This window comes from Anopheles coustani, chromosome 2 (genome assembly GCF_943734705.1).
Source record: "Anopheles coustani chromosome 2, idAnoCousDA_361_x.2, whole genome shotgun sequence".
In the NCBI taxonomy this organism is placed as follows: Eukaryota; Metazoa; Arthropoda; class Insecta; order Diptera; family Culicidae; genus Anopheles; species Anopheles coustani.
This window is the reverse complement of record NC_071289.1, coordinates 81,578,504-81,602,669: the sequence shown is the minus strand read 5'-3', so window position 1 is coordinate 81,602,669 and position 24,166 is coordinate 81,578,504. Positions and strand designations below refer to the sequence as shown.

Below are 24,166 nucleotides of genomic sequence, written 5' to 3'. Positions count from 1 at the left end.
TGCAAATCTTATCACTTTTTCTCTTCTCCCCTCATTTCACCTCCCTCTCGCAGTGGTTCGGTTGTTGTTTTTCCGGTTTATCCTTTTTTGTTCTATTGTTCCGTTCCTTTTGTTTACGCTAATATTAGTACGCCTGTTGGGTGTTCTTATGTTACATTCTATTTACCATTTATTTTATATATGTTCCGCTCCGCTCGTCCTTTTGCGTTTCCTTACATTCGCTCCGCTTTTATTATCACTCACTCGTGTTCACTCACTAGACATTTTACGTTTACACCCCCACCCCACCACTACCTCCCACGAGTGATCGTTGTTGCTCTTGACCGTGGATTCTTAAGCGAGAACCTGCTGTTTCCATTGTATGCGCCTTCGGAAAAGAAGTTTCTGATAGAAGATGATAATGGTGACGGTGGTGGTGATGGCGTTGATAATGACGTTGCGTTCGTGTGTTTCCGTGGGAAAACCCTCCAAATCATCGCGCCATTTCCCCGTCCCCGAGGATTTGGAGGAAGCAGGGGAGTATCTAGAGACCGTAAGCCTCCACCATCGACACCTCCGGGATATTGGGATAGCAAACACATTCAAAAAGCGATCCAACAACAAATGGGCGCCGCCGCCGGCGTTTGTTTACTCTCTTGCGTGTGGCTTACTACTCGAAAGGGCTAAAAACTAGTTCAACTAACAACTATAAATAGTAATTTAAAAAAGATCGGGAAACCGCTTGACCGCTTTTGTTTTATTTAGCGAATCTGGCGGTCCGCGGTACGTAACAGAAAAACGAACTCTTGGTTCCATGGGGCTTCGGGGTTTTTGGGGCGTTTACTTACTTACATCCCGGCACAAACCACCACCTCACAAACAAAGGGGAAGGTGTGTGTGTATGTGTGTGTATGCTTGATGGATCGTTGGCGAATTTTAGAGCAAAACTGTCGCTGATGAATAATATCGCGCGGCCCTACGACGTCCAAGTCTCCCGGGTCTCTTGTTCACGGCAACAACGTTTTGGTTTTGGTCTTCTGCCCATCATTCGGCTCCTTCTGGCCGAGATCTACGTTCTACAGCTCCGCTCAATCGGTTCCTATTCGGCATACTAAACAACTAGTCAGATGGGATGGTAGGATAGATGAACCGTCCCGTCCGTCCGTATGATTTTGCTTTTGCACGGCACCAAGAACACAAGAAGTTGACGTGAGAGGGCAGGAGTAGAGGGAGTGGGGAGGATCACTTAGAGGTTGAAGTAAGGCGCTAACTGAAGCACCAGACGTAGTCAATGCTGCTGATGCTGAGCAAGGATGTCCTCGACGCTAACGAACGCGCACGCACCGAGCGACGAGCTCGACATCAGACGGAGCAGCTCGCAGGCATGCGCTATACACACCTCCAGCGGTGGCCGCCATGAGTAGTTCATTGATTCTGGAGGGGATGGGAGATCTTTTAGTCGTGTGTGGATGTTGATGCACGACACTTGCTCGGAACGATACTTACGTAATATGGCAGAGTTTAGAGCAGCACAGACGGCCTCACGGCGTGACGGACACAACTGCCAGCCGAGCGGACTGGCCCATGGATTCGAGTAGGCTAATAAACTAAATGCATCCTGCGGGGAAGATGATGAATCGAGCATTAACATTTGTCCATTTTGCTGCCTGTAGTTTTGGCCACCATAAAAAGCATCTTTAACATTTTGGTTTAAATAAAATATCAAACCAAACCCATTTATTAAAACTATCCCTAACTATTATTCAGATATATAAGACAAAAAAGTATCCGTACAGTATCTAATGTTTGTTATCTCAGCGGATACATGACTTCTATTCCAGCCACAATGAGTACTTAAGATTTCGATAAAGTTACTTGTGGGGTACTTTATTTCAAACAAACCTACTTAAGGCAAGAAATCAATGACAAAAAGGTATCCAAGCACCCTAACTTTCTTGACGGAAAACACCGAAGTTGTTTTAAACAAAATATCAAAGCAGGCATTATTTCAAGGTTACTAGTGTTTCAAAAGGAATAGTGGCCGCCACTTATTACAGCGTTTTACATCTCACCTAGCAACCGCGGCAGTGTATGTAGAACATTAACATTGCTAGCCTACTGTAAAGTAATTGATGTTGAATCGCCAAACCTCCAAATGGCAACACAAACGGGTAATTAGAAAATTCATCACTTTCTAGGATCTACCAGAATGAAAGTTGTCGCATGGATGTTTGTAGTAGAGACGACCAGTTGAAAGGTAAAGGATAAGGTAGGCTATGATCGCTTTTGCGCATTAGAAAACGAGCGCGAATCACAACAATCCTCGTAAAAGTATGTTTTCGACCGGTAAGTGATTTTCCCCTACTTTTACCTGCACCCTTGTCTACTACTCTTTGAATAACCTGTCAGAACAATGGAGGTGCAGAAAACATAGCTTTGCATCGACACCTCACTTTTTACTGATCTTGCTCAAAATCTAAGGGAAATGATTTCTTTAGATGAAAAACACTAAACAATTTCATAATGATCTGATTGCAACAGGCAAATAGCGACTTAAAAATATAATACTATCACCGTTACACCATTTTCCTGTTACTTGTTTAAACGACATTTACTTGTAGACATTTCTGGCTACACTTTTAGTAGCTAAAAAAATCAACGATCATATCAGAAAAATTAACGAAATGATAAAAATCATTCAATCTTTAAGAAAAATACCAATTTTAGATTTTATGACCAGTTAATTTGCTATTTTTGGTCAAGTGCCAAACTTTTAACTTGTTCACTATTGATTGAAATACTACAAAACTTTGCCTGTAATGTTTTTTTTTGTGTAAATCAGAGCGACATTCGATAAAATTTTGATAATTGGTCAACTACCCGAAGGGAAAATACTTACCTCCAACATTTTTTGATTAGTTTCATTAACACCATGCTCCTTCTCTAGACGCTGGCTCATCTGAAACAGCTCCCGCCCGAACTCCAGCATCCTCTCGACGCCCGACTTGGTCGTGGCGGCGGCCGCATTCGCCGACTTGCAGTTTGGCGATAACGACGAATCGACGTCTTCATGTATACACATATAATACGGGACAGGGAAAAATTCAACCGTTAGTTGGTTAATGGGACCGTGTCAGTCAAGCTGATCACAGGCAACGTTTTCCGCCGCTTACCCATATCCTCATCCCTGCCCGCATCGTGCCCATCCTCGTCGTCATCCTCCTCCTCTTCCTCCTCGTCCTCCACCTCCTCGACGGACTCGTGCGGATTCGTCGTTCGATTGACCGCCGGCGGTCCACCATTCTTGTACCCGTTCGTCGGGCCGCTATTGCTATGACCATTTTCCATCTCCACGTCGTTCGAGTAGTCGTCTTCGATGCAGTTGCCATTATTGTTCGGGGTGTTGTTACTGCAAAGGACGAATGAAATGAACCAGCGCATTCAGTATCTACTTGCCCCGAGGGAGGGTGTATGTGTGGTGTTGACGGCCTACCTGAGGACGTTATTTTTTAAGTATCCCTGATTGTCACCGGCGGCTTCCGGCAGAATGGTGTTACCGTTTTGATAGCTTTTTGTCGATTGTATCACCGATGTTTGCACTGGGCTCGTACGTGACGAAGGTGTACCCTGAAGATGAAACAATGGTCATGTGAAAATGAACCTACGGACATGGACAACACCACAACACTTGACTTACTAGGTCAAAGTCAGATCCATTCACCATCTCGATGAACTGCCGGCACTTTAGCATAAACAGTAGATTTTGGTTCGACTCGAGCAGTCCCGGATAGAGGCGAATGGTTTGTTCGATCGCTTGTCCCATGCGGCCGGAAAGCACTAGTTTGATGATTTCTGCGAAAAAAGAATAAATTAATCCAATTGGTCCACCACACTCACTCGCTTCGCAAAGCGCATTGGCGCAATCGTGTATATTACTTTGTCGATTTTTAATCGATGTCATGTCTTCCTGTAAAGCTTGGCCCGTCGTGCGGGCGAACGTTTCCGCCGTCGAGCTGTACCCGTGGTGGACCAGGTAGGAGGAAACCATTTTGTGCAGAATCACCGTCCAGTCGCCCTGGTCGTCCGGCAGGGGGAAGTTGTAGATCGTGGCCCGCGTGCCGGCCCGCAGCTCCTTCAGCATGTCTTCGATGTCGAACTTGAACGGCTCCTGGCCGAAGTTTGCGTCGACCACCTCGCCCGGGGTCTGCAGCCCAACCGTCGGGTATAACCGGGGCTGGGGGTTGGGAAGGGGAGAACAAGAAGGTACGTTGTTCATCAATCTGCCGTCAATTTCACAGCACCGCTTTCGACTTCCTCTTACCGGCAGATCTCTGAAGGCGATACCGAGATGGTGGCCGTTCTTGGTGTAGAAACAGGTATTGTCGACCAGATTCACGCCACAACCGATAATATCACCAGTGGTAAAGGTGGGCCCGTACGGTTGCCCGTTGCCGGACGAGCAGAAGGAGTTGCCGTCGTCGCCGTGGTAGCCGTACGACTGCTTGTCCCAGCCCGGCAGGCGGTTCATCTTGAAGTTGGTGTGCGTCAGCCCGATGCCCATGTAGCCGTCGCGGCCCTTCGAGATGATCTTCACCTCGAAGTAGTAGAGCCCGCAGGCGGCTGGGATCGGGAAGGCCGTACGCACCGACGCCGCATCCGTGTGTGATTTTCCAATTCCTGCCGAAACGAGAGAATATTTCATTAGCCACATGTTTGATTTGACATGGTTTATGGAGACCATTCCATTCCATCCTTTTTTCGATACTTTAACTGGTAGATAGTATTCTTTGACAGAAACAAATTATTTTGCACAAAAACTATTAACCTGAAGGGACCTACGTGTAAACAATTCAATTTCAGAAGAGATAAGAGTATTACTAACAGGAACGAGCAAGTGGTCTTTATATAGATTTTTTTTTATTTATCAGAATGTTTCAAGAACCCATCCAAAACAACAACTGTAGTTTAATTTCACATTCCGTATTTGAAAGACCATTTATGGATGGAACAACGGAAGGTTGGTACAACAGATTCAACAATTGAAAAGTGTTTACAGATTTTTTTACAGAATTTTTAAACAAAAATGCATTCTGTAGCATGCAGACATCTTGGCATCTTTCTCTCCTCTCAAGCATGTACTCCATACTTTGAGAACAAAACAAGTATAAGTTTCATAAATATGGATAACTAAATAATATAAACTAAATATTTCAACACTCGCGGTAAAAGGTAGAAACATTTTTTAGGCGCCTTTAAGCATGAAAGGATTATTTTCGGTTTCGATTAAGTTCAATTTAATACTAGGTTTACGGACATTTCTGATTCCAAATTAATGGGTGGATGATAAAAAATCTTATTTACTCAAAGAATAATTATTTTAGTCACACCTAGTCCGAATTGCACAACAGAAATCCTTACGTAGCAATACATTACATGCTGACAGTTTTGTTTGGACATATCACGGAGATGATAACAATAATACAAAGATTTCCGTCACAGTTTGAGATCCGTCATAATGATGGGTCCCGTAAACCTAGTATTAAACTAATAATTTTATTACACAAAATATTTGTTTTTACATCATTTAGCACCTTAAAGAAATGGTTAGGGAAGATAAGCAATGGTCAAATAACTACTCGTACACTATAATTCATCCAATGATGGTAATTTCGAAACACTTGTGATTGTTCAACCAGACAACATTATTAAAATAACCTGACTTCAATAGTTATAAACACGAGGAGACTAGACTAGTTTTTCCTTTCGTTTTTTACTTGTATTAAAATTAAAATAAACATTAAAATGTACACTAGCAGCTTAGCGGTGTTTTAAATCTCCAAACTAATAGAAAAATACCGGAGCTTTCCCTTGCACTAGATCTTATTACAAATCAACCACCAAATGCGATTAATTTCCCAGTGAAAAATATCTTCTGTCGGATAAACGCCACCCTGCTCCACCCTTCAAACCGGTTTGTGGGTGACAAAAGTGTAAAATAAAAACAAGTTAGAGCCCCAAGCCTAGGCCAGCATAACATGCGAACCCCAACGGCCAGGAGGAGCTGACTCTTTTTCGCATAAACGACGGTGCGCCATGGTGGAGTTATGCTGTTCATCGAAAGTAAGAGTTAATAATTTCGAGTACGGCTTTCAAATTGCGACTACAACATACCCGGGGGAAAGGAAGGCAGGCCTATAATAAAGCAATGCTCGCTCTCGCAATCCATACAGAAACTCACGCGACTTGCATCACATCAACAAAAACGCAGTCTTCGATGCATTCGGGTGAACGGCGGGGGGAGGAAAGAGGCCACTAGCGGAAATGGAACAGATTTCAATCGAAACCATCAGTGCTTCAGTGAGTAAAATAACCCTTCCTTCCTAGGTGGATTCTCGTTGATTTGTAATGCCTTTTTCCCAAATCGATTATCCGCCGGAATAAAGCATGCAAGGCGGTTCGTCATATCGCCAAGGTGAGTCACGACGGTGTACTGTCCCCCCCATCATGACCCTGTTGTGGCGCTTCTCTTTGGTAACTTGGCACCACTTTGCTAGAGACTTCCATTAAATGCGTCGAGTGTCGAGAGTTCGCTCCGTGGCACTTTGTCCTCGTGTCCTCCCCGTGGGGTCTCTCGTCGTGTAGGAGGTGAAGCAACCTGACTCAATTGGAGGGGGAGGACACTTCAGTGTGCTTTGCTTGCACTTTCGGCCTGGCTGTGCAATAACTTGACCATATGCACGCCGCCTCCAACAAACCAAGACGACTCTCCTCGATCAACCTCGATCGCGGACGACGCAGACCTCCTCCTCCTCCTCTAGTGCGTTTCTGTTTCAAAGTCATGGAAAATCGTTGCTAAACGGTGCTGCTGACCCACTTTTCGGCTGCGCCCCAAAGCAGTCGGCCCTGACGACGACGACGGCGACGGTTGATTCGTTTGTTCGGTTCGTTTATTTCCCTCTCCTTTGGTGGTAGTAATAATGCTGGCAGGCAGACAGGCTTTCAAATGTTCGATGTTTCTATGTTACGGTAACACATTTTGTCGTTTTCGTTAGCAAAAGAGGAAAATAACACGCGGAGAGCTGCGGCTCGTCCCACCGTCGTTCACGAGCATAGTCGGGTCTCGATCGGAGCATAGTGGAGTTCCATCAGGCAATCGTTGGCAAACGCACGTTGTTCAAGGCAGTCATAATGTTCAGCCATGGCCGCTTACGTACGCGGAAAGGCACAGCAGGTTGAGTAGTGTTTGGTTTATGTGTGGGATTAGGTTCCCGAGAGCCGTCCTCTGCTTGGCCTTTGAGAGGAAACCTGTCGGTTTGTGGTGAGACCTACAACGACGAGCGAGAGAAATCAATCGAGTGAATATCTTTCCGTAGATGTGTTTATTCCTCTTTGGAACAATAATCTATTTCCTACATTTCCAGCCAGGGCAGACGACAGATTACCAAGATCATTTATGTTTTATGACAAAAGCAATAAATTGATCATGTAAGTGTTAATGTTAAACATTCATATTATGTTGATTCTTCTTTGAAACTCTCCATGACTCACTTTCATCCTTATGCTGGTTGCCTTTAAAACAAAATTATCAAAATCCAGTATAGCAGCAGTTAATAGGACCAACTCTCTAGGCTTACCAACAACAAAGCAAAAAAATGCTTTTCATTAGACCATATGATATGAACGAAGGTTTCCTTGTAGATTTTTGGAAGTCCTCAGTAATATTAGAATGCGACGTTTGTTGATTTTCACGAGTAAGCGTCATTGGAGAGTAAATAGTGTTTTGGGGGCTTTATATACAACGAATTTCACATGTTGTGAATTGAAATTCGCAAATGCACTTATGAAAAGATTAAATTAATCACTAGAGTAAACATTTCAAAAACCAGTGGGTCAAAAGCAGCTGACAACGACAATTAAAAATTGCCTTTTTCCATTTTAATGCCATGCAAATAGCAGGTGTCTCGTGATTTTCTTTAAAACATATTTTCCTTTTTCGAAAAAAGCTGGATGATAAAAAATAAACCTTTCGATTGTAAATGATTGATATGCTCAATAACTCGGAATTGGGAATGGAAGGAAAGAACTAGTTTTAAAACATAGACGTATGCTTTTCCAAACAAGACAATGATTATATAATGACCGAAAATTGAAACAAACTTGGAACGAATAACAAGTAAAAACAAACGCTAGGTCCTATCAAAGCACGTACAAAAACCAAATAAACAAATAATCTGGGTACCATAAGGAAACATAAAAATCTTGTCCCCGAAACAACTTTCACCAGTCCTCCCGTTGGGATCAGAGGGAAGAAGAAAGTGAGTCAAAAACAAATTAAAACAAAAAAAACACCGCGTCAACAAACAACCCAGAAACGATCGGCCTCGGAGGAGCATCTCTGCGGTATCTGTTCCTTCTGTTCTGTTTTCCCCTCTGATTGGGAGATGTCGATGTTGTGCACTTGCCAAACATCGACCATGTCCTGATAGGGCAAGCTCCGCGATTGCGGACTGTAATCGAAAGTGGTGCTATTTTTTCCCTCACCCCAGCGCTCCTCTTTCTCTCTCTCGCTTTCCTGTTTCGAGTTCGTTATTTTGTCGCTAAAAAATCAGGGTAACGAACTTATTTTTCGTACTTGTTTGGTGATAAGACAAACCCAGCCAGGTCACTTAATACCCGAACGAGCGCGAGGTTCTCAATAGACACATCATAATATGACATTTAACATGCAATGATGCTGATGGACCTGACACTGTCGGATACTTCACTGAAAGCAACATCATCTGATCGCCATCGTTAACCCCCCAATCGGTACCATTGCTCTCTCTTTCTCTCTCCCTGATTTCCTTCCCACCAACAAACTGAGGGCTCTCGTATTTCCTTCAATTTGAACCACAGAACCATGGCCGATCCACACAACTCGGGATGGGAACCTTCAGCGCCGTGTTGTGCTGGCCACAGATCACAGCGTGTTTGATTACTGAACTACGGCGAGAGTAAACAAAGGCCAGACTCCCTTTTTTCGCTGCCCTGTTACCACGAGCCACGGCCAGGTAGGTATGGAGTGTGCCAACGGGGCGGGAGGCTAGCAGTGAGCGTTAATAAGGTTTCACGTGCGAGAGTACGAGATAGTTGACGGCTAGAGTCTTGGGGTCGTCATCAATCCGCGTTGTGTTCCACCCCCTGGTCCATAAGTTTCCACTTCACATCAGCTGGTTGGGTGAGTTTTCCCTTCCCTCTCCCTCAATACTCGTCTCCTCCTCCGTTCGGAGGCGACTCTATCATAATACCAAGGACAGTTCTGCGTGTATTGGGTGGGTTGGAATAGAATTTCAACCACGGAACATTGGGAAATAAAAATAATAGTAAGACACATTTCTGTTACACCCGCCCTAAACGATGGTCGAAGCTTTGTAAGATGCTTCAAAATGTGTTGGACACATAATATGAGCTTTGGGAACCAATTTTGTGGACATTTTATAATCACTTCTATCACTTCGCTTACTCACTATTTAAATCAAAGATAATTGGTTTGTACCCAGGTACAAATTTAGGAATAAATATTGATTTCGCATTCACAATAAATAAGATTACATTCTATTTTTTTTATAAATCATATACGTACGTTAATCCCAACCGAGACCGGACCCTCCCCTGCACGAGAGGACTGACTATCCACGTAAAAAGTCTCGTAAGCCCTTAACGGGGACAGGCATGACTAACAAGATCGTTTACGTCAAGAAGAAGATAAGTACGTTAATACGTTTGTAGGGGAAAAAGTTTAAATTGGCAAGTTCATTTCCATTCACATTTTCTTCGATTTTAAAACAACATTATTTGTTAGTTAGTGCCCCAGTTTTAAAGCATATTTGTGGCATCTTTAAAGGTTTAAAATTCTAACTACTTCAAAGTAAGAATTGCATGAATTGATGTTAATAAAAATATGTGCATATGTAAACATCAATAAGTTGCCCAAAAGAGGACTCATTATTTGCCGGATTTAATCAGTTTAAAACATGCATAAAATGACACCAGTAATGCATGTCCAATGGAATTTTGATACAAGATGTACAAATTCTGAAAGAAGAACCATCGAGCTAATTGAGCCACGAACACAACAATTACCAGGCAAATTAATTAAAAGTAAACGGTGAGCTAGCTCCCGCTGAAATGATTCTGCAGGTCGACTGAAAAAGGAATGGCCGTACATTTTGCATTTAAATAGGCTAATGTGCCAAATCGTGCAAACATTGGTCGCGCAATGACGCGTAATTAAAATGTGCAATTGCGTTGAAGGCTGCCCTTGTGTAGTCCGGTAGTGGTAGAAAATGCAGCGGATTTATGCTTGTCTATTTAACACTCCGATGGCGCTAAATACAAGGGAGTGTGGCTTTGTTGTGCAGATGATTCCCTTCATCGCACCAGCCCTTCAGCACTCCTTCTTCTGCTCCCGTGGTGGAGATGTTAGAATCAATGACATACAATTAAATTAAATGCGTTTACTGTGCAAAATAGATTTAAGGAAAAATAAAACCCACAGCACACCAGTGGGAGAGCATTAAAAGCCATGACGATTAAATTGTACTCTTCCGCTTTGTTTATCATAATGTAAATGATGTGCATAAACCAATGCGCACTTACAAGCGCACGCACAACAAACACAACACACACACACACACACACAGTGTAAAAGTCTCGTTTCCTTTCTCTTTGTCTCTTTCTCCACGCTCCTCAATTCTCGTTCTCTTCTTTCGACGGAGTCCAAGTGTTGTAAAATAAGTGTGACAAAGTCGAATTAGTCGAATAAATCTTTAAAACACACCTCGTCCCGTGTATACGACCCCCTTTTTTCCACCTGCTTCCGGGTCAAGGGTCCATCAAGCTGCTGATGAAGTATAGCAGCTTGTTTCGCTTTCTTATCTTTCTCGATCGCAAATCGCACATCGAAAGCAACACGAAACACAATAAAATATTGAAAGGAAAAGCACTGTAACAGCGAAGAAAGGAGGGAGGAAGTGCGCCTAGAGGGGTGGTGTAAAGTCATTTTCACGCAGTTCTGCTAAATGCGTTCCGACCGAGGACCGAGAAAAACGCACCTCAAATGTTATTCATCCCAACCAAGGGGGCCCACCCCGTTTGCATCCAACAAACACCACCTATATCATATCATCATTGCCCGTGCTCGCGATATCGTGGTCGAGTTTCAGCGAGCAACTTCTCTACGACGTCGTCGTCGTCGTCGTCGTCGCCATCATCGTGGTCGTCTTCTTTGTTGTGCCTGCCCGTTTCCTTGTTGTCTGTCGTTCGTTCAATTGCTACTGCTGCTGCTGCTGCTTCTGCTTGTTGTGCGTTTCCGATCTATGCTCGCGTTTTTTATGCTTTTGCGCGAACGATGCTGCGTGTGTGTGTGTGTGTGTATGTGTGTTTGTGTGTGCGTGGCGGTCGCTGACAAGACAGCTGACGATGTGTTCGTGTGCATCAACTGCTGTCATTTCGATTCATTGTTTTGATCGCGCGTCGAAACTCGCACCCACACACACACGCACAAGCTTGAACTAGTTCGATTCGTATGAAAAACAGAGTGCGCACATCTCGGCATCACCGTTGCGAAGGGAAAAGGGCTGTTGTGTACATTATTTGCTGCAGAGTTCGCTTTTGCTACATCGCCATCAAAACATGACAAAGAAAAAAAAGCTTCCGAAACAGGTTTACTGCTCGAACGTACTCTACATTTCGCTCAAAGCTTTTCGAGGTTTTACTCAATACACCACTGCCTGTCATCTACCCGAGGAACTTTAATCGGCCATTTTTGGAAACACTTCCTCGAACAAAGTGATTTAATTTTTTTACAAAAATGATAAAATAAAAACTTTATCCATTAACAATGGAAAAAGATTCTTTTTCGTTGGAGAGAAAATTCACAAACACACAAAAACACACACTTTCTCGTGACACATCTCATAGAACGATCCCAATTAACAGCTTTACACAACGTGTCTGAAAATAAGGAATACGTAAAGGACAAAGCAAACAATGGAGAGTGGTTAAAAATTATTTTCATTGGCAAATTTTACCATCCGGCCATTATTACCCACAAATGGAAAAATTAAAAATGGTGGCTCAATCGGTTCACCAACCGACGGTTCGACGGTTTAGCAAAAGTAAAAAAGAAATTGAACGAAATCTCTTGGGCGAAATTGTTGCCAACATGAACCATGACAATTCGTCGGACGATCAACATTACCAGTCGCCCGTGTCGTAAACGTCAAAACCTGCTGATTTCTGTTTCTTCCTGCACTTCTTTGTTCTGTCGTGCTTGAACCACCTTCTCCTCTCGTCTTCCAACTACGACGTATCATAAAGTCCCAACGCGAAATTCAGACTGTTTGCTTGTGTGCGCTGACTATTTGCGCAATCGAACGCACACAACCGAAGTGCAGCACGACACAATGCACACACACTACTGGCCGTAGATAGCAAGCACACAAACGAAGATGAGAACGCAAGAAAACAGAAAACAGAAAGTCAGTTCCATCGATGAACGACCGAATTGGACATCATGGCGCTTATTAGATACGTTATTTCTTCCTTCGTTCATGTGCACGATATTAATCTTTTGATGAAAATAATGCCCATTTTTACAACACCCTGTTTTTGCTTCAAACAGTTGTTTTACATTCGAATGCATTAAAGGTCTTGTCCAAAATTTTCTATCACTTTACTTCAATTATCTTGTTTGGGGGAAATGTTTGCCTCAGAAAATCAATGCTGCGTAGTAAGCCAGCATTCGCATAATCGAGATGTCATACTGTTAATGCTGGTAAAGTTCATCAAGTTGGCGAGCACCGAGCGAAAACCGAGGAAATCGTTCGACCAACATCGCCTCAAGGGACAAGGCAGACAAGTTGGTGTGTTCGATTTTTTTGTTATTCTCAAAGAAAATATGCACCAACCATGCAAAGGAAACAAAAGGGAAAATGCCGTGTACGCCGTTTGGTGCGGGGGAGAGAGAGTAAATTGGTGTGCTGGCTGGCTCGTGGCTCGGCGAGCAGCACGGAAAGCGAAAGACGCAAGATGGCTGTACAAGAGCAAAATAAGTAAGCACGGTCGTACTAAATTTAGATACCAAAACTGTATAAAGGATGGAATGAAGCAAGACATCGCCAGAGAGGAGCGACCGATGCAGAAGGAATAAAATAAACCTCCTTCTCGGGGTGTCCCCTCCCCGACTCGACTAAAGAAGTAGAAAAACGGTCAAACGGGCGATAAAAACCTTTGTAGTGAACACGTAGATTGTTTTGCGTTAATCCGATGGTGCTGCACTTGTCCTGCAGGCTCCAGGAGCGGGGCAGCGGATCGACCGCTTCGTTGACGTTCGGATACAGGATCTTGAGACGGTCGACTGGTCCGGCCGTGGCCGTGGCGTTCGATCCTCCGGCAGCTCCCCCAGCGGGGCAACCACTCTGGACGTTGTTTGGGTTGAACATTTTTCGTAAGGACTTCAGCGAGCTGTCGAAAGGCCGACCACCATCACTACACTTCACACTACTTGCAGCAGCGGCAGGAGCATTGTCAGCCATTTGTGGAAGGACAGAAATGAAACGGGCCCGACCGAGTGTACGGGAAACACCACCGTGGTCTAACGGGGTCTCCTCCGATACACAATTGCGAGCTCTGCACTGCACTTCTCACTACTTGGACGTACACATTCGTGCGCACACGGAAGCACACACAAGCACACTAAAACGCCACGCACACTTTGCTCGCCTTGGTTCTATTGCTCTCTGGCACTTGGTTTAGTCGCTGGTGTGTGTTTCGTGTCCCGATATGTTCAACCTCGTCGTAGTATTTGCACTTTGTTCATTGTAGTGTGTCCTCCAAATATGCGATTTCTTCGCTTCACCAATGTAGGCACACGTACAACTCGACCAGCTCACAAACACGTCGTTCGAATAGCACCCACAAGCACACGCGCGCACACACACACACTCGAGCACGGCAGTAAGGGTGATCGTCGTCCGCAACGGTTTTCCTCAATAATTTTCCAACTGGTTCGCCAATGGCCACTGCCTTCCTTCAACGCTTCGATTTCGATGGACACACGGGGTAGATCGGCAGAAATGTCGGTGATGGAGTCGCCGTAACCGATGTGCGTGGTTTCCACGTTCGCATGGAACACGACGGCACACCGTGCGAGAAAAGCTCTCACTCGTACGACTGAAACTAAAATAACGACGGTCAGTTGTTGGTCGACTGCAATGGTCTGTGGATTGTACTGTACGCCATTACGAAACGCAGGAGGCAAAAGAAACACGACCAGCGAATGTGACCAATTATCATTCGAATCAGCAGTGTACTTATTCCAGTACACTGAAGATTTCCCCCACAAAAATGGTAAGTTCACGCACGGGGGAGTTTTTCAATGCTTACTTTGTTATCGATGATACAGCTAAATTAATGAATGTTTTCTTTTCTTCCTGTGAAATCCGGAGGATGGCGACTGGCAGCAAACGCTGCGAAGATGCGCAACGACGAAAACCAATGTAACAACTGACTGCCGTTGGCAGAATCAGGATTGGGAAGATTCGAAGATTCGATCCCTTGACGGATTCTAAAGATTTGAATCCCATCTGACAGATTCCAAAGATTTGATTCGATTAAGATTCGAATCAGATTTGATTGGTTTGGGACTCGATTTGATTCGATTCTGACTTGATCCTAAACTTTTTGAATCTACTCACAATGATTTGAGTCGAAATACATAGTCACATAGCTAGTCGATCTAGAGACAATGTAATTGATTTAAGTTTACTTAAATCGAACGCTGGGTAGAATGTCCAATGGACATAGATTGAGTTTTGTGCGCGATTTGCAAGTTAGGCTCTAGAAAAATTCCTGGAACCTATTTTTTACAAAATGACTGGCTCGACACCAAGTGTGGGACAGAGATGGCACTTTACGGTAAAAAGATAAAGACTGCTGACTTGCAATTTAGGATAAAAACTGCCAATTTTCCAATAACTTTTTAGTTCCTTAACCGATTTCGACAAAAGGCCCTCTCATGAATGGTCCATTAAAAACACCCAACTTTATTGTAAGTATTTTACTACATTTTTAATATCTTTTCCAGTTTTTCTAGTGGTAGGTAATTCAATCATGAACCTATGAGGAAAACAGCTCTTAGCGCTACCTCTACGATAGGATCAGCAGCTCCTAGGTGATATGACGACCAATCGCCTTTCCGTCAATGTCTTGTGAACATTTGAGGTTATTCCGAATAATCGACGGTACCTGTAAGTTTTTTCATCCACCAGGCCCATTTAAAAGGTAAACAACACTTTGAAATAAGCGGAAATACCTTTGATTACGCGTTCTCTCTCGCTCGCTCTACCTTTATTGGCATCACTCCCTCTCAACAAAATCTAGTAAATCAGTTAGATTTGTCATTTTTGTCAAGAAGAGACTTAGGCAAGTATCGCGTTGTTTCAATTTACTGAGATGAAAATTGTCTAAATTCTTATTTTAAAACGTATATCATTCAATAAATTCAACAAATAATAGAAATAATAAGATCGGAAATCCGGATGGAATCCCTACAGGGATTTGATTTTCCCACCACTACTGCCACTTGCGATTCAATAAAACTCTTCCACTTTAGTAACCTTGTTCATAAAAAGACCTGGTCTTTATGTACCGACTTTGGCATGGAACACAAGCAAGTCTGAGAGTTTTAAACCAACAAGTATATACGCATCAAATCGTTGTTTCAATATCCTTCAGATCGCTCGAAAGCTCAGCGATCATTTAAAAGCTTTTGAAACATCTAATCGTTTAAAAAATACCCTCAATTACCTGACGGTTTGTACTGACTATAACTCAACACTTATTTATAAAATTAAATTATTTGTCCCCGTAATGCTGTATCTTTTGTATAAACTAATGAAGCGAAGCAGCATCTTCTGTTGCAAAGATGACTGTATCATTAACACACATGTGTATTTAAAGTTGGTACTTTTTAGAATGTAACCAGTTTTAATCTTAAGATATTTTGCAAATTCTTTTTGCTGTTCATACACCCGATTTTCCTATTTTAATTTCATAGCATTTTATTCATGATAACTGATAAATTGAATAGAAAGACATTTTCAACTAACTTTTTATGATAAACTATAAACTGTAAGCTTTTATTACAGCTGTTCACTTTTGTTTTACAAAATCTCTTTCCCTGGTTGGGAACTATGAGAAAAAGAATCGAAACCCTTTTCAATGTATTTCAACATCATCTTTTTGAATACCCGCGATCTGCCCCCTATGTACACACAGCTTACTTTCAATGCTCGATCAGCTCCCTTGATCTCCAATCTGGATCGTTCCCTCTTCCATCAGCTTTGAGGGAGGCCCTTTCCGCCACTCGCAGTACTACGAAATTCGTATTCATCATTCACGCGGCGTGAAGAATTAAAGCGTCCGACAGTGTGTTCCTTTCCCCGCCACACGATCTGGCCACGTTGTTAAGCGAAGATTGCCTCGCTAGCATTGTCGGCGAGAGCGCGACGACTGCGAAGAAACTAGACTACGCCGTGGCCCCCGGAGTCCGTAGTCTCGCAACAATAACTAACGCTGAGCAATGGAATAACTGTTTACAACTGTGTTTCAAAAAAGGAAAGTCATTTATGGTGTTTTTCCCCCTGGCTCCCCGTTGTTGCCGCCGTTGCCTTTCGTTTGCTCCTGTTCCCTACAAGTTTTAACTGTACCGATAAGACCCCGAGACGCCGTTATGTAGAAGAAGGTGTGTTTGGAAGACTCGGGCAAGTATTATCATGTATTTATTTGTGTCTGAGTTTTTTGTTTTAGATGAGGAATGATTTTACATTTAATTTATTCCACGAACAATTTTGTAAATAATTGCACAATCTAGAAGAATCTTCCATATTTTCTAATTTCATCTTCATTTGTGATTCTGAAATAATGCAAAAACAATCATTAGATGGTGTGTGACATAGAGTCTTCAATCGCTTATCTGCATCGCTTTACTCATACTTTCCTTTAACAACCATCGTTTCTCAAATTTGCTAGTTCCCCTCAATGCTGACGAATACCGCTCATGCTGTTGAGATATTTCTTGCCACACCGGAAGTGGAATATGTCTGATAAAGACAAACCCTTCCTCGCCCTGGTTGTGATAACCAAACCAAGTGTTTCGAAATATTCCCATGAGCTGGAACATTTTCTGAAATAGGCCAGCTGCTGACGTAAGCAACATTTCTAACCATTCCGAAAGAGTTGATCTCATGCGGGTTGAGATCTGTATGTTGGTGAGTAAGGCCAGTATTTTGAATATTTATGGAGGTTATGTACTACAATCTATCGCAACTAGTTGCTTAAAGGGGGTTTATTGAGTTTTTTGATAGCTTTAACTTTTGTGCTTTGGCTTCAACTTTTGTGCACAATTTATTCATCCAAGCAAATGATGTAAAACTTGCTTGATTGTTAAATTGGCTGTATGATTGTTTTGTATAATCCATCAAACAAGTAACAATCCAACATCAACGCTCGATTATATAGTAGTCGTAGATATTGCGCTGAAAGTGTAATTATCTAAGTTGTACTAAAAAAACGACAATTTTTCTACTAGGCCTTGTTCAAGAACTTTTTTTAAGGACCATTTATCACTATCTTTTAAGTTTTCATTTTAATTCCGAACAAAGCATAACATTGAAAAAAAAAAACAAAATTAGATTTTATTTTAAATGTTTACAAGCAAAGTCATTTGCTATGTTTAACGATAACTATAATTATCATCTGTTACAGATCGGTGTAACCTTTTCTAGTCGATTCTTCTGATGATGTTCCTAAAAAGTGGTAGCCTTTGTCGAACTTCTTCCTGAAAACTTACTTAAATATGTTGATTGATTGACTCATGGTTTCTCAATACATTTCGAACCTAGAATGTTCCCACCCCTAGTGAAGCTAAACTGGAACATTACATTCCCATTGAACATTTCACTCCCTGCTTCGAACAGGTTGGAACCGTCTGCTGACTAGGCCCATTTTTTATTTTTTTTATTGTAATGTCTTCTCTTTTTCATCCACCTTTGCTGATGAGTGCGCGCTTTGGAAAAAGAAAAACACCGCTCAAATAGAAGGACGTTGTGCAGTTTTCCAGCGGCTCCACGTTGACTCGAAAAATTTCAATCGAAACAAATATTTACCGGCTGTGTGTGTGTGTGTCTGCTTGTTCTTCGCTCCGTGGTTCGCTTGGTTTTCGCCATTCTTCCTATTGCGCCGTACCAAGAAGTACGCCATGAGTGTGGCAATTAAAGGAAAAAATTAAAACATACACCTCGGTGCATTGCATGAACGGCTATGTTTTGGCATACGGGGGCTTGTTTTGCCACGTAAAAGATATTTCGTTGTTTTCTGTTTGCGCCATTTAAATGTGTCACCTGATTGATGCCTCGGAAGGAAAAATGTTCCTAGAAACAAACGCGCGGCGAATATTACCTATGGCATGTTCATTATACTTACTTCTTTTCGCTGACAACAGGATATAAAGAAAAACATTGACATAGGTTTGGAATTTGGCTACCCACCGATGATTTTTATTAAAAATTTTGGATAACTACGAGTTTCTACTTCATGGAAAAGCATAATGGTGAAAGAATCTGTTGTATCCAAAATTAGCAAAGGAAAAGCGAACCTTTTCCCTGGTATAGGGAAAAAACAGTATTGGTGCTTGAACCATTCAAGAACTTGAAGTGGCCGATTGTTAAAATTTCGAAACGAAATATTTGAATGTGTAGCTAATGTATTTTCCTAACTAGATATTATGATTGTCTTCTACGCAAGAAAAATGACTACATATTGAAACTTCTATTTCGTCGAATTTGAAAGCACTTCGTCCTTCGCCGTCTTGCGGCCGGTCGAATGGTGGGGAGGAATGGAAATTTTTACCATGCAAAGCAACATTTACCACCAGTTTGCTAATAATGGTAGCTGGCCAGTTTGCAAGAAGCTAAACGCTACTCGCCAGCCAGCCAGTTAGTACGATTATGTGGCGCAATGCTATATTTCGCCGTAATTTTATGTAACCACGCAAACCAACCGAGACTCGCGCTTCAAACAGGTGCGGGGGAGGGGTAAGAGGAGACACACGAAGGGTAACCCATGTGAGGTACGGGGCAGACGAGAGAGTGACGCGCAGCCGCAACTACTACAGTATACTGCATGGGAAAGCGCAACGCTGCAACTATATGCACTAATCGGTGCACCGATGTTGCAGTCTTGAGCTGGCTTTTCTGAGGTGACTAACAATGTTTATCCAAATAAACCATCGACCGAGTGCCGCGGTTCACTCGATGTAAAAGGCATCTCGTGCGCTGAAACTTCCCATTTGAGAACTCGGCGCACTTCCTCGGAAAGGAAAGGAAAGAAAAAACAAGCGTCTTGATGGTTGCAGAAACCGTCTTTCGGAAAACAACAATAAGAGACCGTTTCGTCAGGTGAAACCGAATGTCTACATGCTCCCGTTTTATGGCGAAAAGTGTCGTTTGTCTTAATGAGTCATGATCATGCACGGTTTTTTTTTCATCCCCTCCAAGGCTTCCTAGAAGAAGTGTCATCGTTTGATAGGAGTCAAACTCGAAATATGCTGACGATGAAGAAAGAAAAATTAATGTAAATGTTTTGAAATTAAATGGGTAGTAATAGCGACACGTGAAGCAACACGACAAACATTTTGTTAGCAAACTGAAATTTGGCAAACTATTCGCAAAAATTGCTAATAGAAAGTTATAAAAAAAAAAATAATAATATATATATATATATAAAAAGCTCAAATGTTCAAACGAATGAGCACTAATGGTCGTAGCAGTCATGTAAATATGAAAGAGCTAATAATATGCTTGATTTTTATTTTATGTCTGTCTGTGATTGACTTGAAGAAACTTTTTAGCTGATTGGTTTGCTGCTGCTCCAAACACAATAACCCCCGGATGGCGGATGAAATTTTAAACCGTCGATGAGTAATGCTTTTCAGTTACTTGAGCAACCTATCTTTGTCCATTTGAGCAAATGTATGTACATATCTCGGTACAGAGTAGTTTAGCTTGGACCGTAAGGAAACACGCAAAATTGATCACGTAAGCGCAAGGTTAGTTTGCAGCATGGGACTTTGATGGTTGTTTTGCGCATTAAAACTTTTTATCGAGGCTCCAAACTACGGAGACATTGGGGACAAATTGTAGGGAAAAGAAATGTTTGCGAGAAGGAAATTACAATTTTCATTCGTTTTCTTGCAATGATACTTCAATTTTATGGAACCCTTAAAGTTTTCTTTCCGTCAAACATTTATGAAAAGGTAAAGATAATTGATTTAAATATTTAAAAATATGTTTTAACACAAATGGGGGTTTCTTTGATTGAATAAATAATAATATGACATAAGTAGGAAAAAAATCGAATACGTCGAACCGCAGTTTTCTGACATGCCAATCTACCAACGACGACGTCGAATCTGTGGACGCAAAATTGTGGCCAACATGTGCAGCATATGCCCGTAATTGCAAACCGAGCGAGTGCCGTGTCAGGGTTGGCGTGCACGGAGGCCAGTTAGTAAGATGGCCGGCCTGGGGAAGCGAGACGGAGAGGTCGGGGGCTACGATGCATGGCGTTGGATTATTACACACTAGGATCGTGTACTTAGTACCTAATAGCGCAACTGGGTACTGGCAAGAGGTACTGCGGTGAAGGGCTGGATTTATTCTCGACGTCTCAGACGAATTTGGAAAGTGTGCCGAAGGTTGTAACGCTTTTGTGGAGCAGTTTTGGCTCGATGAAACATTCAATCTAGTGCAGGGGTCGGCAAAGTCCGGCCCGCGGGCCAAGTCCGGCCCGTCAACTGAGTTTATTCGGCCCGTAAGAAAATTTTAGTGGTTCATACAAAAACCCCAATTCAACTTTTATCGGATTTGTCAGGTTTGTTTTCTTGCCAAAAATTGGATTAAAATTGTTCAACAAGGTGTTCCTGTTATATGTTGGGATCCAAAATCAAAATTAAACAAAAACAAGTATGAACATGTTTTAAAAAGTATAATTCTACAAGTTATATAACTTTATAACACTTTTTATATAACTTTACTATTTAGAAAGATGATACTCCATTAAAAAGGTGACTACTTTGAAAATATTCAGCCATTGTTTAAGGTATCCGGCCCGCGGTTTCAGTTTCCTTTGAATCATTTGGCCCTTTAGGGAAATGTATGCCGACCCCTGATCTAGTGCGTGCGAGTTCGTGTAAGTCCTACTTGTGCCCTGCTTGAAGGGATGTAGCTGGTGCTTTAGGTTGTAGTCCTAGAATTCAGAAACATATGTGCTTTAATTTTGTGTACAAATTTCTGTACCAATTTGTAGAAACACTGTCGCATAGGCCAAATATGTTTGATCATACTTTGAAAGACTACGACTTCCTTGTATTGAACTCAACAGTAAAGAAAACCCTCTCAAAACGTATTCTTTAGATAAAGTGTTTTCAGGAGAAAAGAAAAACCTGGTTGTGGCAAACAATTTATTAACAACCGGCGACGAGAGCGTTAGAAAAAATTTGCAACAACCGAAGATAAATGTGCCACTGACGATGGCCCGTAAGACTATAAGATCGATAAACGAAATAACAACGCCGGAGGGCAGTGTTTCTCAAACTGAATGACTGATCGATTCCCTCGAGATTGTTGATTGTCGGCTGTTGATAATGGCTATCGACTAGGGCACAAAAAGAGCTGGTGGTAAAATGGATCTCTATAAATAGAAGCATTGATTTGCCATCCCTACTCTAGCTACTCCTGAGCTTTTGCTCGCAAAGAAGTGCAAATTACAAACCACTTGTTAAAAGTACTTGGATGCGCTTTTTTTGGCTTTGGCGAGCGAACTCGGTTTGCCGGTGGTAAAAATAGAAGCCTCGTCAAAAGAGAATGTGCGTACATGCAATTTGCGCTTCGCCGTTATGACATTGGACAACAAATTAGCGGATACAACAATTGGCCAGCTGTTTTCGTCTCAGGTTGGCTGGCAGCGTCGAGCGTCTTGACGTTTCTCCAGCGGACGCGCTGTTCTCCCTCCAGACAACACGACACGTACCGCAGACGCGATGGACCAGCGAAGAGGGTGGAAAAGATTGCGGTTGGGCGCGGTTGTTTATTTACATCTCGCCGGCCCGTGACGCGAGACTGGCGAGAAGCACGTGTTGGTGCGTTTTGTTTTTTTTCGCCCCAATCGGATCGGTGCATTTTGCTGGGGAGTCATCTATGCTGCTGCAGCAACGAACTGCACTCTGTTACTCTCTTGACCATTCTACTTCTCTTCTCTCGTGAAAAAACAATTTACTCAACCGTACGCAGCGTTTCTAAACATTGAATGAATCAGCGAAAGAGAAATGTTCAATTTTCCACTAGTGTAAGGGAAAGTGGGGCGAGATATCACGTTTTAAATTAAATTATGCTATTTGAAAACATAGAAATTTCATAACGTATTTCCACGATGAACGACCTAATTTAAATGGCTTTACGTCAAAACTGTAAGCCGATGGTAAAAAGAAGTAAATTTTGCCAAATTTTCTTTGGACAAACTTAAGCTTAACTTAACTTAAACTTTTAAAAACTAGCTAGTAAACTCTAGATAGTCCATATTCTGATATCTTACAGCGTTTTACATCTCACCTAGCAACCGCGGCAGTGTATGCAGAACATCAAGAATGATAGCCTACTGTAGAGTATTTGATGTTGAATCGCAAAACCCATAAGTGGCAACACAAACGGGTTAGTAGAAAAATCATCACTTTCTAGGATCTACCAGAATGAAAGTTGTCTCATGGATGTTTGAAGTAGAGACGACCAGTTGAAAGATACAGGATAAGGTAGGCTATGATCGCTTTTTCGCATCAGAAAACGAGCGCGAATCACAACAATCCTCGCAAAAGTATGTTTTCGATCGGAAAGCGATTTTCCCCTACTTTTACCTGCACCCCTCGACTGGTCGTGCCTACTTCGAACATCCACGCGACAACTTTCATTCTGGTAGATCCTAGAAAGTGATGGATATTCTACTTACCGGTTTGTGTTGCCACTTGTGGGTTTTGCTATTCTACATCAAATACTCTGCAGTAGGCTATCATTCTTGATGTTCTACATACACTGCCCCGGTTGCTAGGTGAACTGTAAAACGCTGTATTGAAGCATGTGATGGCGAAATTGTAACAACAAAGCAAACATGTTATTTGGTGTTAAATACAAAGAAGATTAAATTTCTTTGAGTGGTTACTAGGAATCATATACACTCAAGCAAAATAAAATGAGAAAGTTTGACTCTATACATAATACTATTTTCACTGATACGTGAAGGGAGTGGTACTTAAAGTTTAGTAAAGTGTTATTATTTTTTTTAAAATTAAAGAGTTGTTTTAATACTATTAACAGAAGTAGTAAGATAAAGCAAGAAAATTAAGCTGTAAACATTTGGAAGATTTTAAAGTGCATATTGCCCCACCTTACCCTAACAAATTGTCTCTCTTCTCTATCCTCTCTCTGTTTTCATAGTCCTCTCCGTCTCATTCGCTCTGTAAACTAGACGAAATTGCTGCAGAAACGCAACAAGCGTCGCCATTCGGTTAGTTTGACGAAAGAGTTCACGGAGCTGTGAGGTGTTTTCCGAACGAACTTCAACGCGGCGTCCCGTTATCGTGTGATTGTTTGGGGGGCTAGTTAACCGTAGTAGTCTGGACGGTTGGGGGGTAGTTTTTTTTCACTCGTTCCGGCGCATAAGTTTTTCTTTTCTTTCGGTTCCTTTCCTTCATTCATTATTTCTTATCGACCTTCCATGGTCGCTAGCCACCACGATTCGTTCGGTTCAAACGGGGGTAAAGTGTCTGCCAATTGGTACCGTGGTGCCGTGTTGTGTCCGGAGTGCGTTTCACGATCGGTTACCGAGGTCACCATTTTTCGACCCAAAATACGGTTCCGTACCGTACCGGTTGAAATGTGAAAAGTGCGTGCCAAACTGGAACCGTGCATGGTGACCGGCGTATTGCGGGTTGCGAAAAAGGAAAACATCGTTCGTTTGCAAGTGGAAAACAACCCCGGAACTAGTGTGCCAGCTCGCATCCTTCCAGCTGCCAATAAACAGACAACAATCGGATAAA

At 42.4% G+C, this 24,166-nt stretch overlaps 1 protein-coding gene across 1 annotated transcript; it reads right to left on the bottom strand.

Moving 5' to 3' along the window:
• Positions 1-581: 581 nt before the first annotated feature.
• Positions 582-14,501, bottom strand: LOC131267377 (ran-binding protein 9). Its single transcript, XM_058270243.1, has 10 exons — positions 14,407-14,501; positions 13,250-14,199; positions 4,301-4,656; positions 3,916-4,213; positions 3,677-3,831; positions 3,473-3,606; positions 3,153-3,388; positions 2,879-3,045; positions 1,486-1,597; positions 582-1,413 (listed from the first exon to the last, which is right to left on the bottom strand). Exons 2-10 carry the CDS (start codon positions 13,554-13,556, stop codon positions 1,268-1,270), a joined length of 1,911 nt encoding a protein of 636 aa, XP_058126226.1. The 5' UTR covers positions 13,557-14,199; positions 14,407-14,501; the 3' UTR covers positions 582-1,267.
• Positions 14,502-24,166: the final 9,665 nt, after the last annotated feature.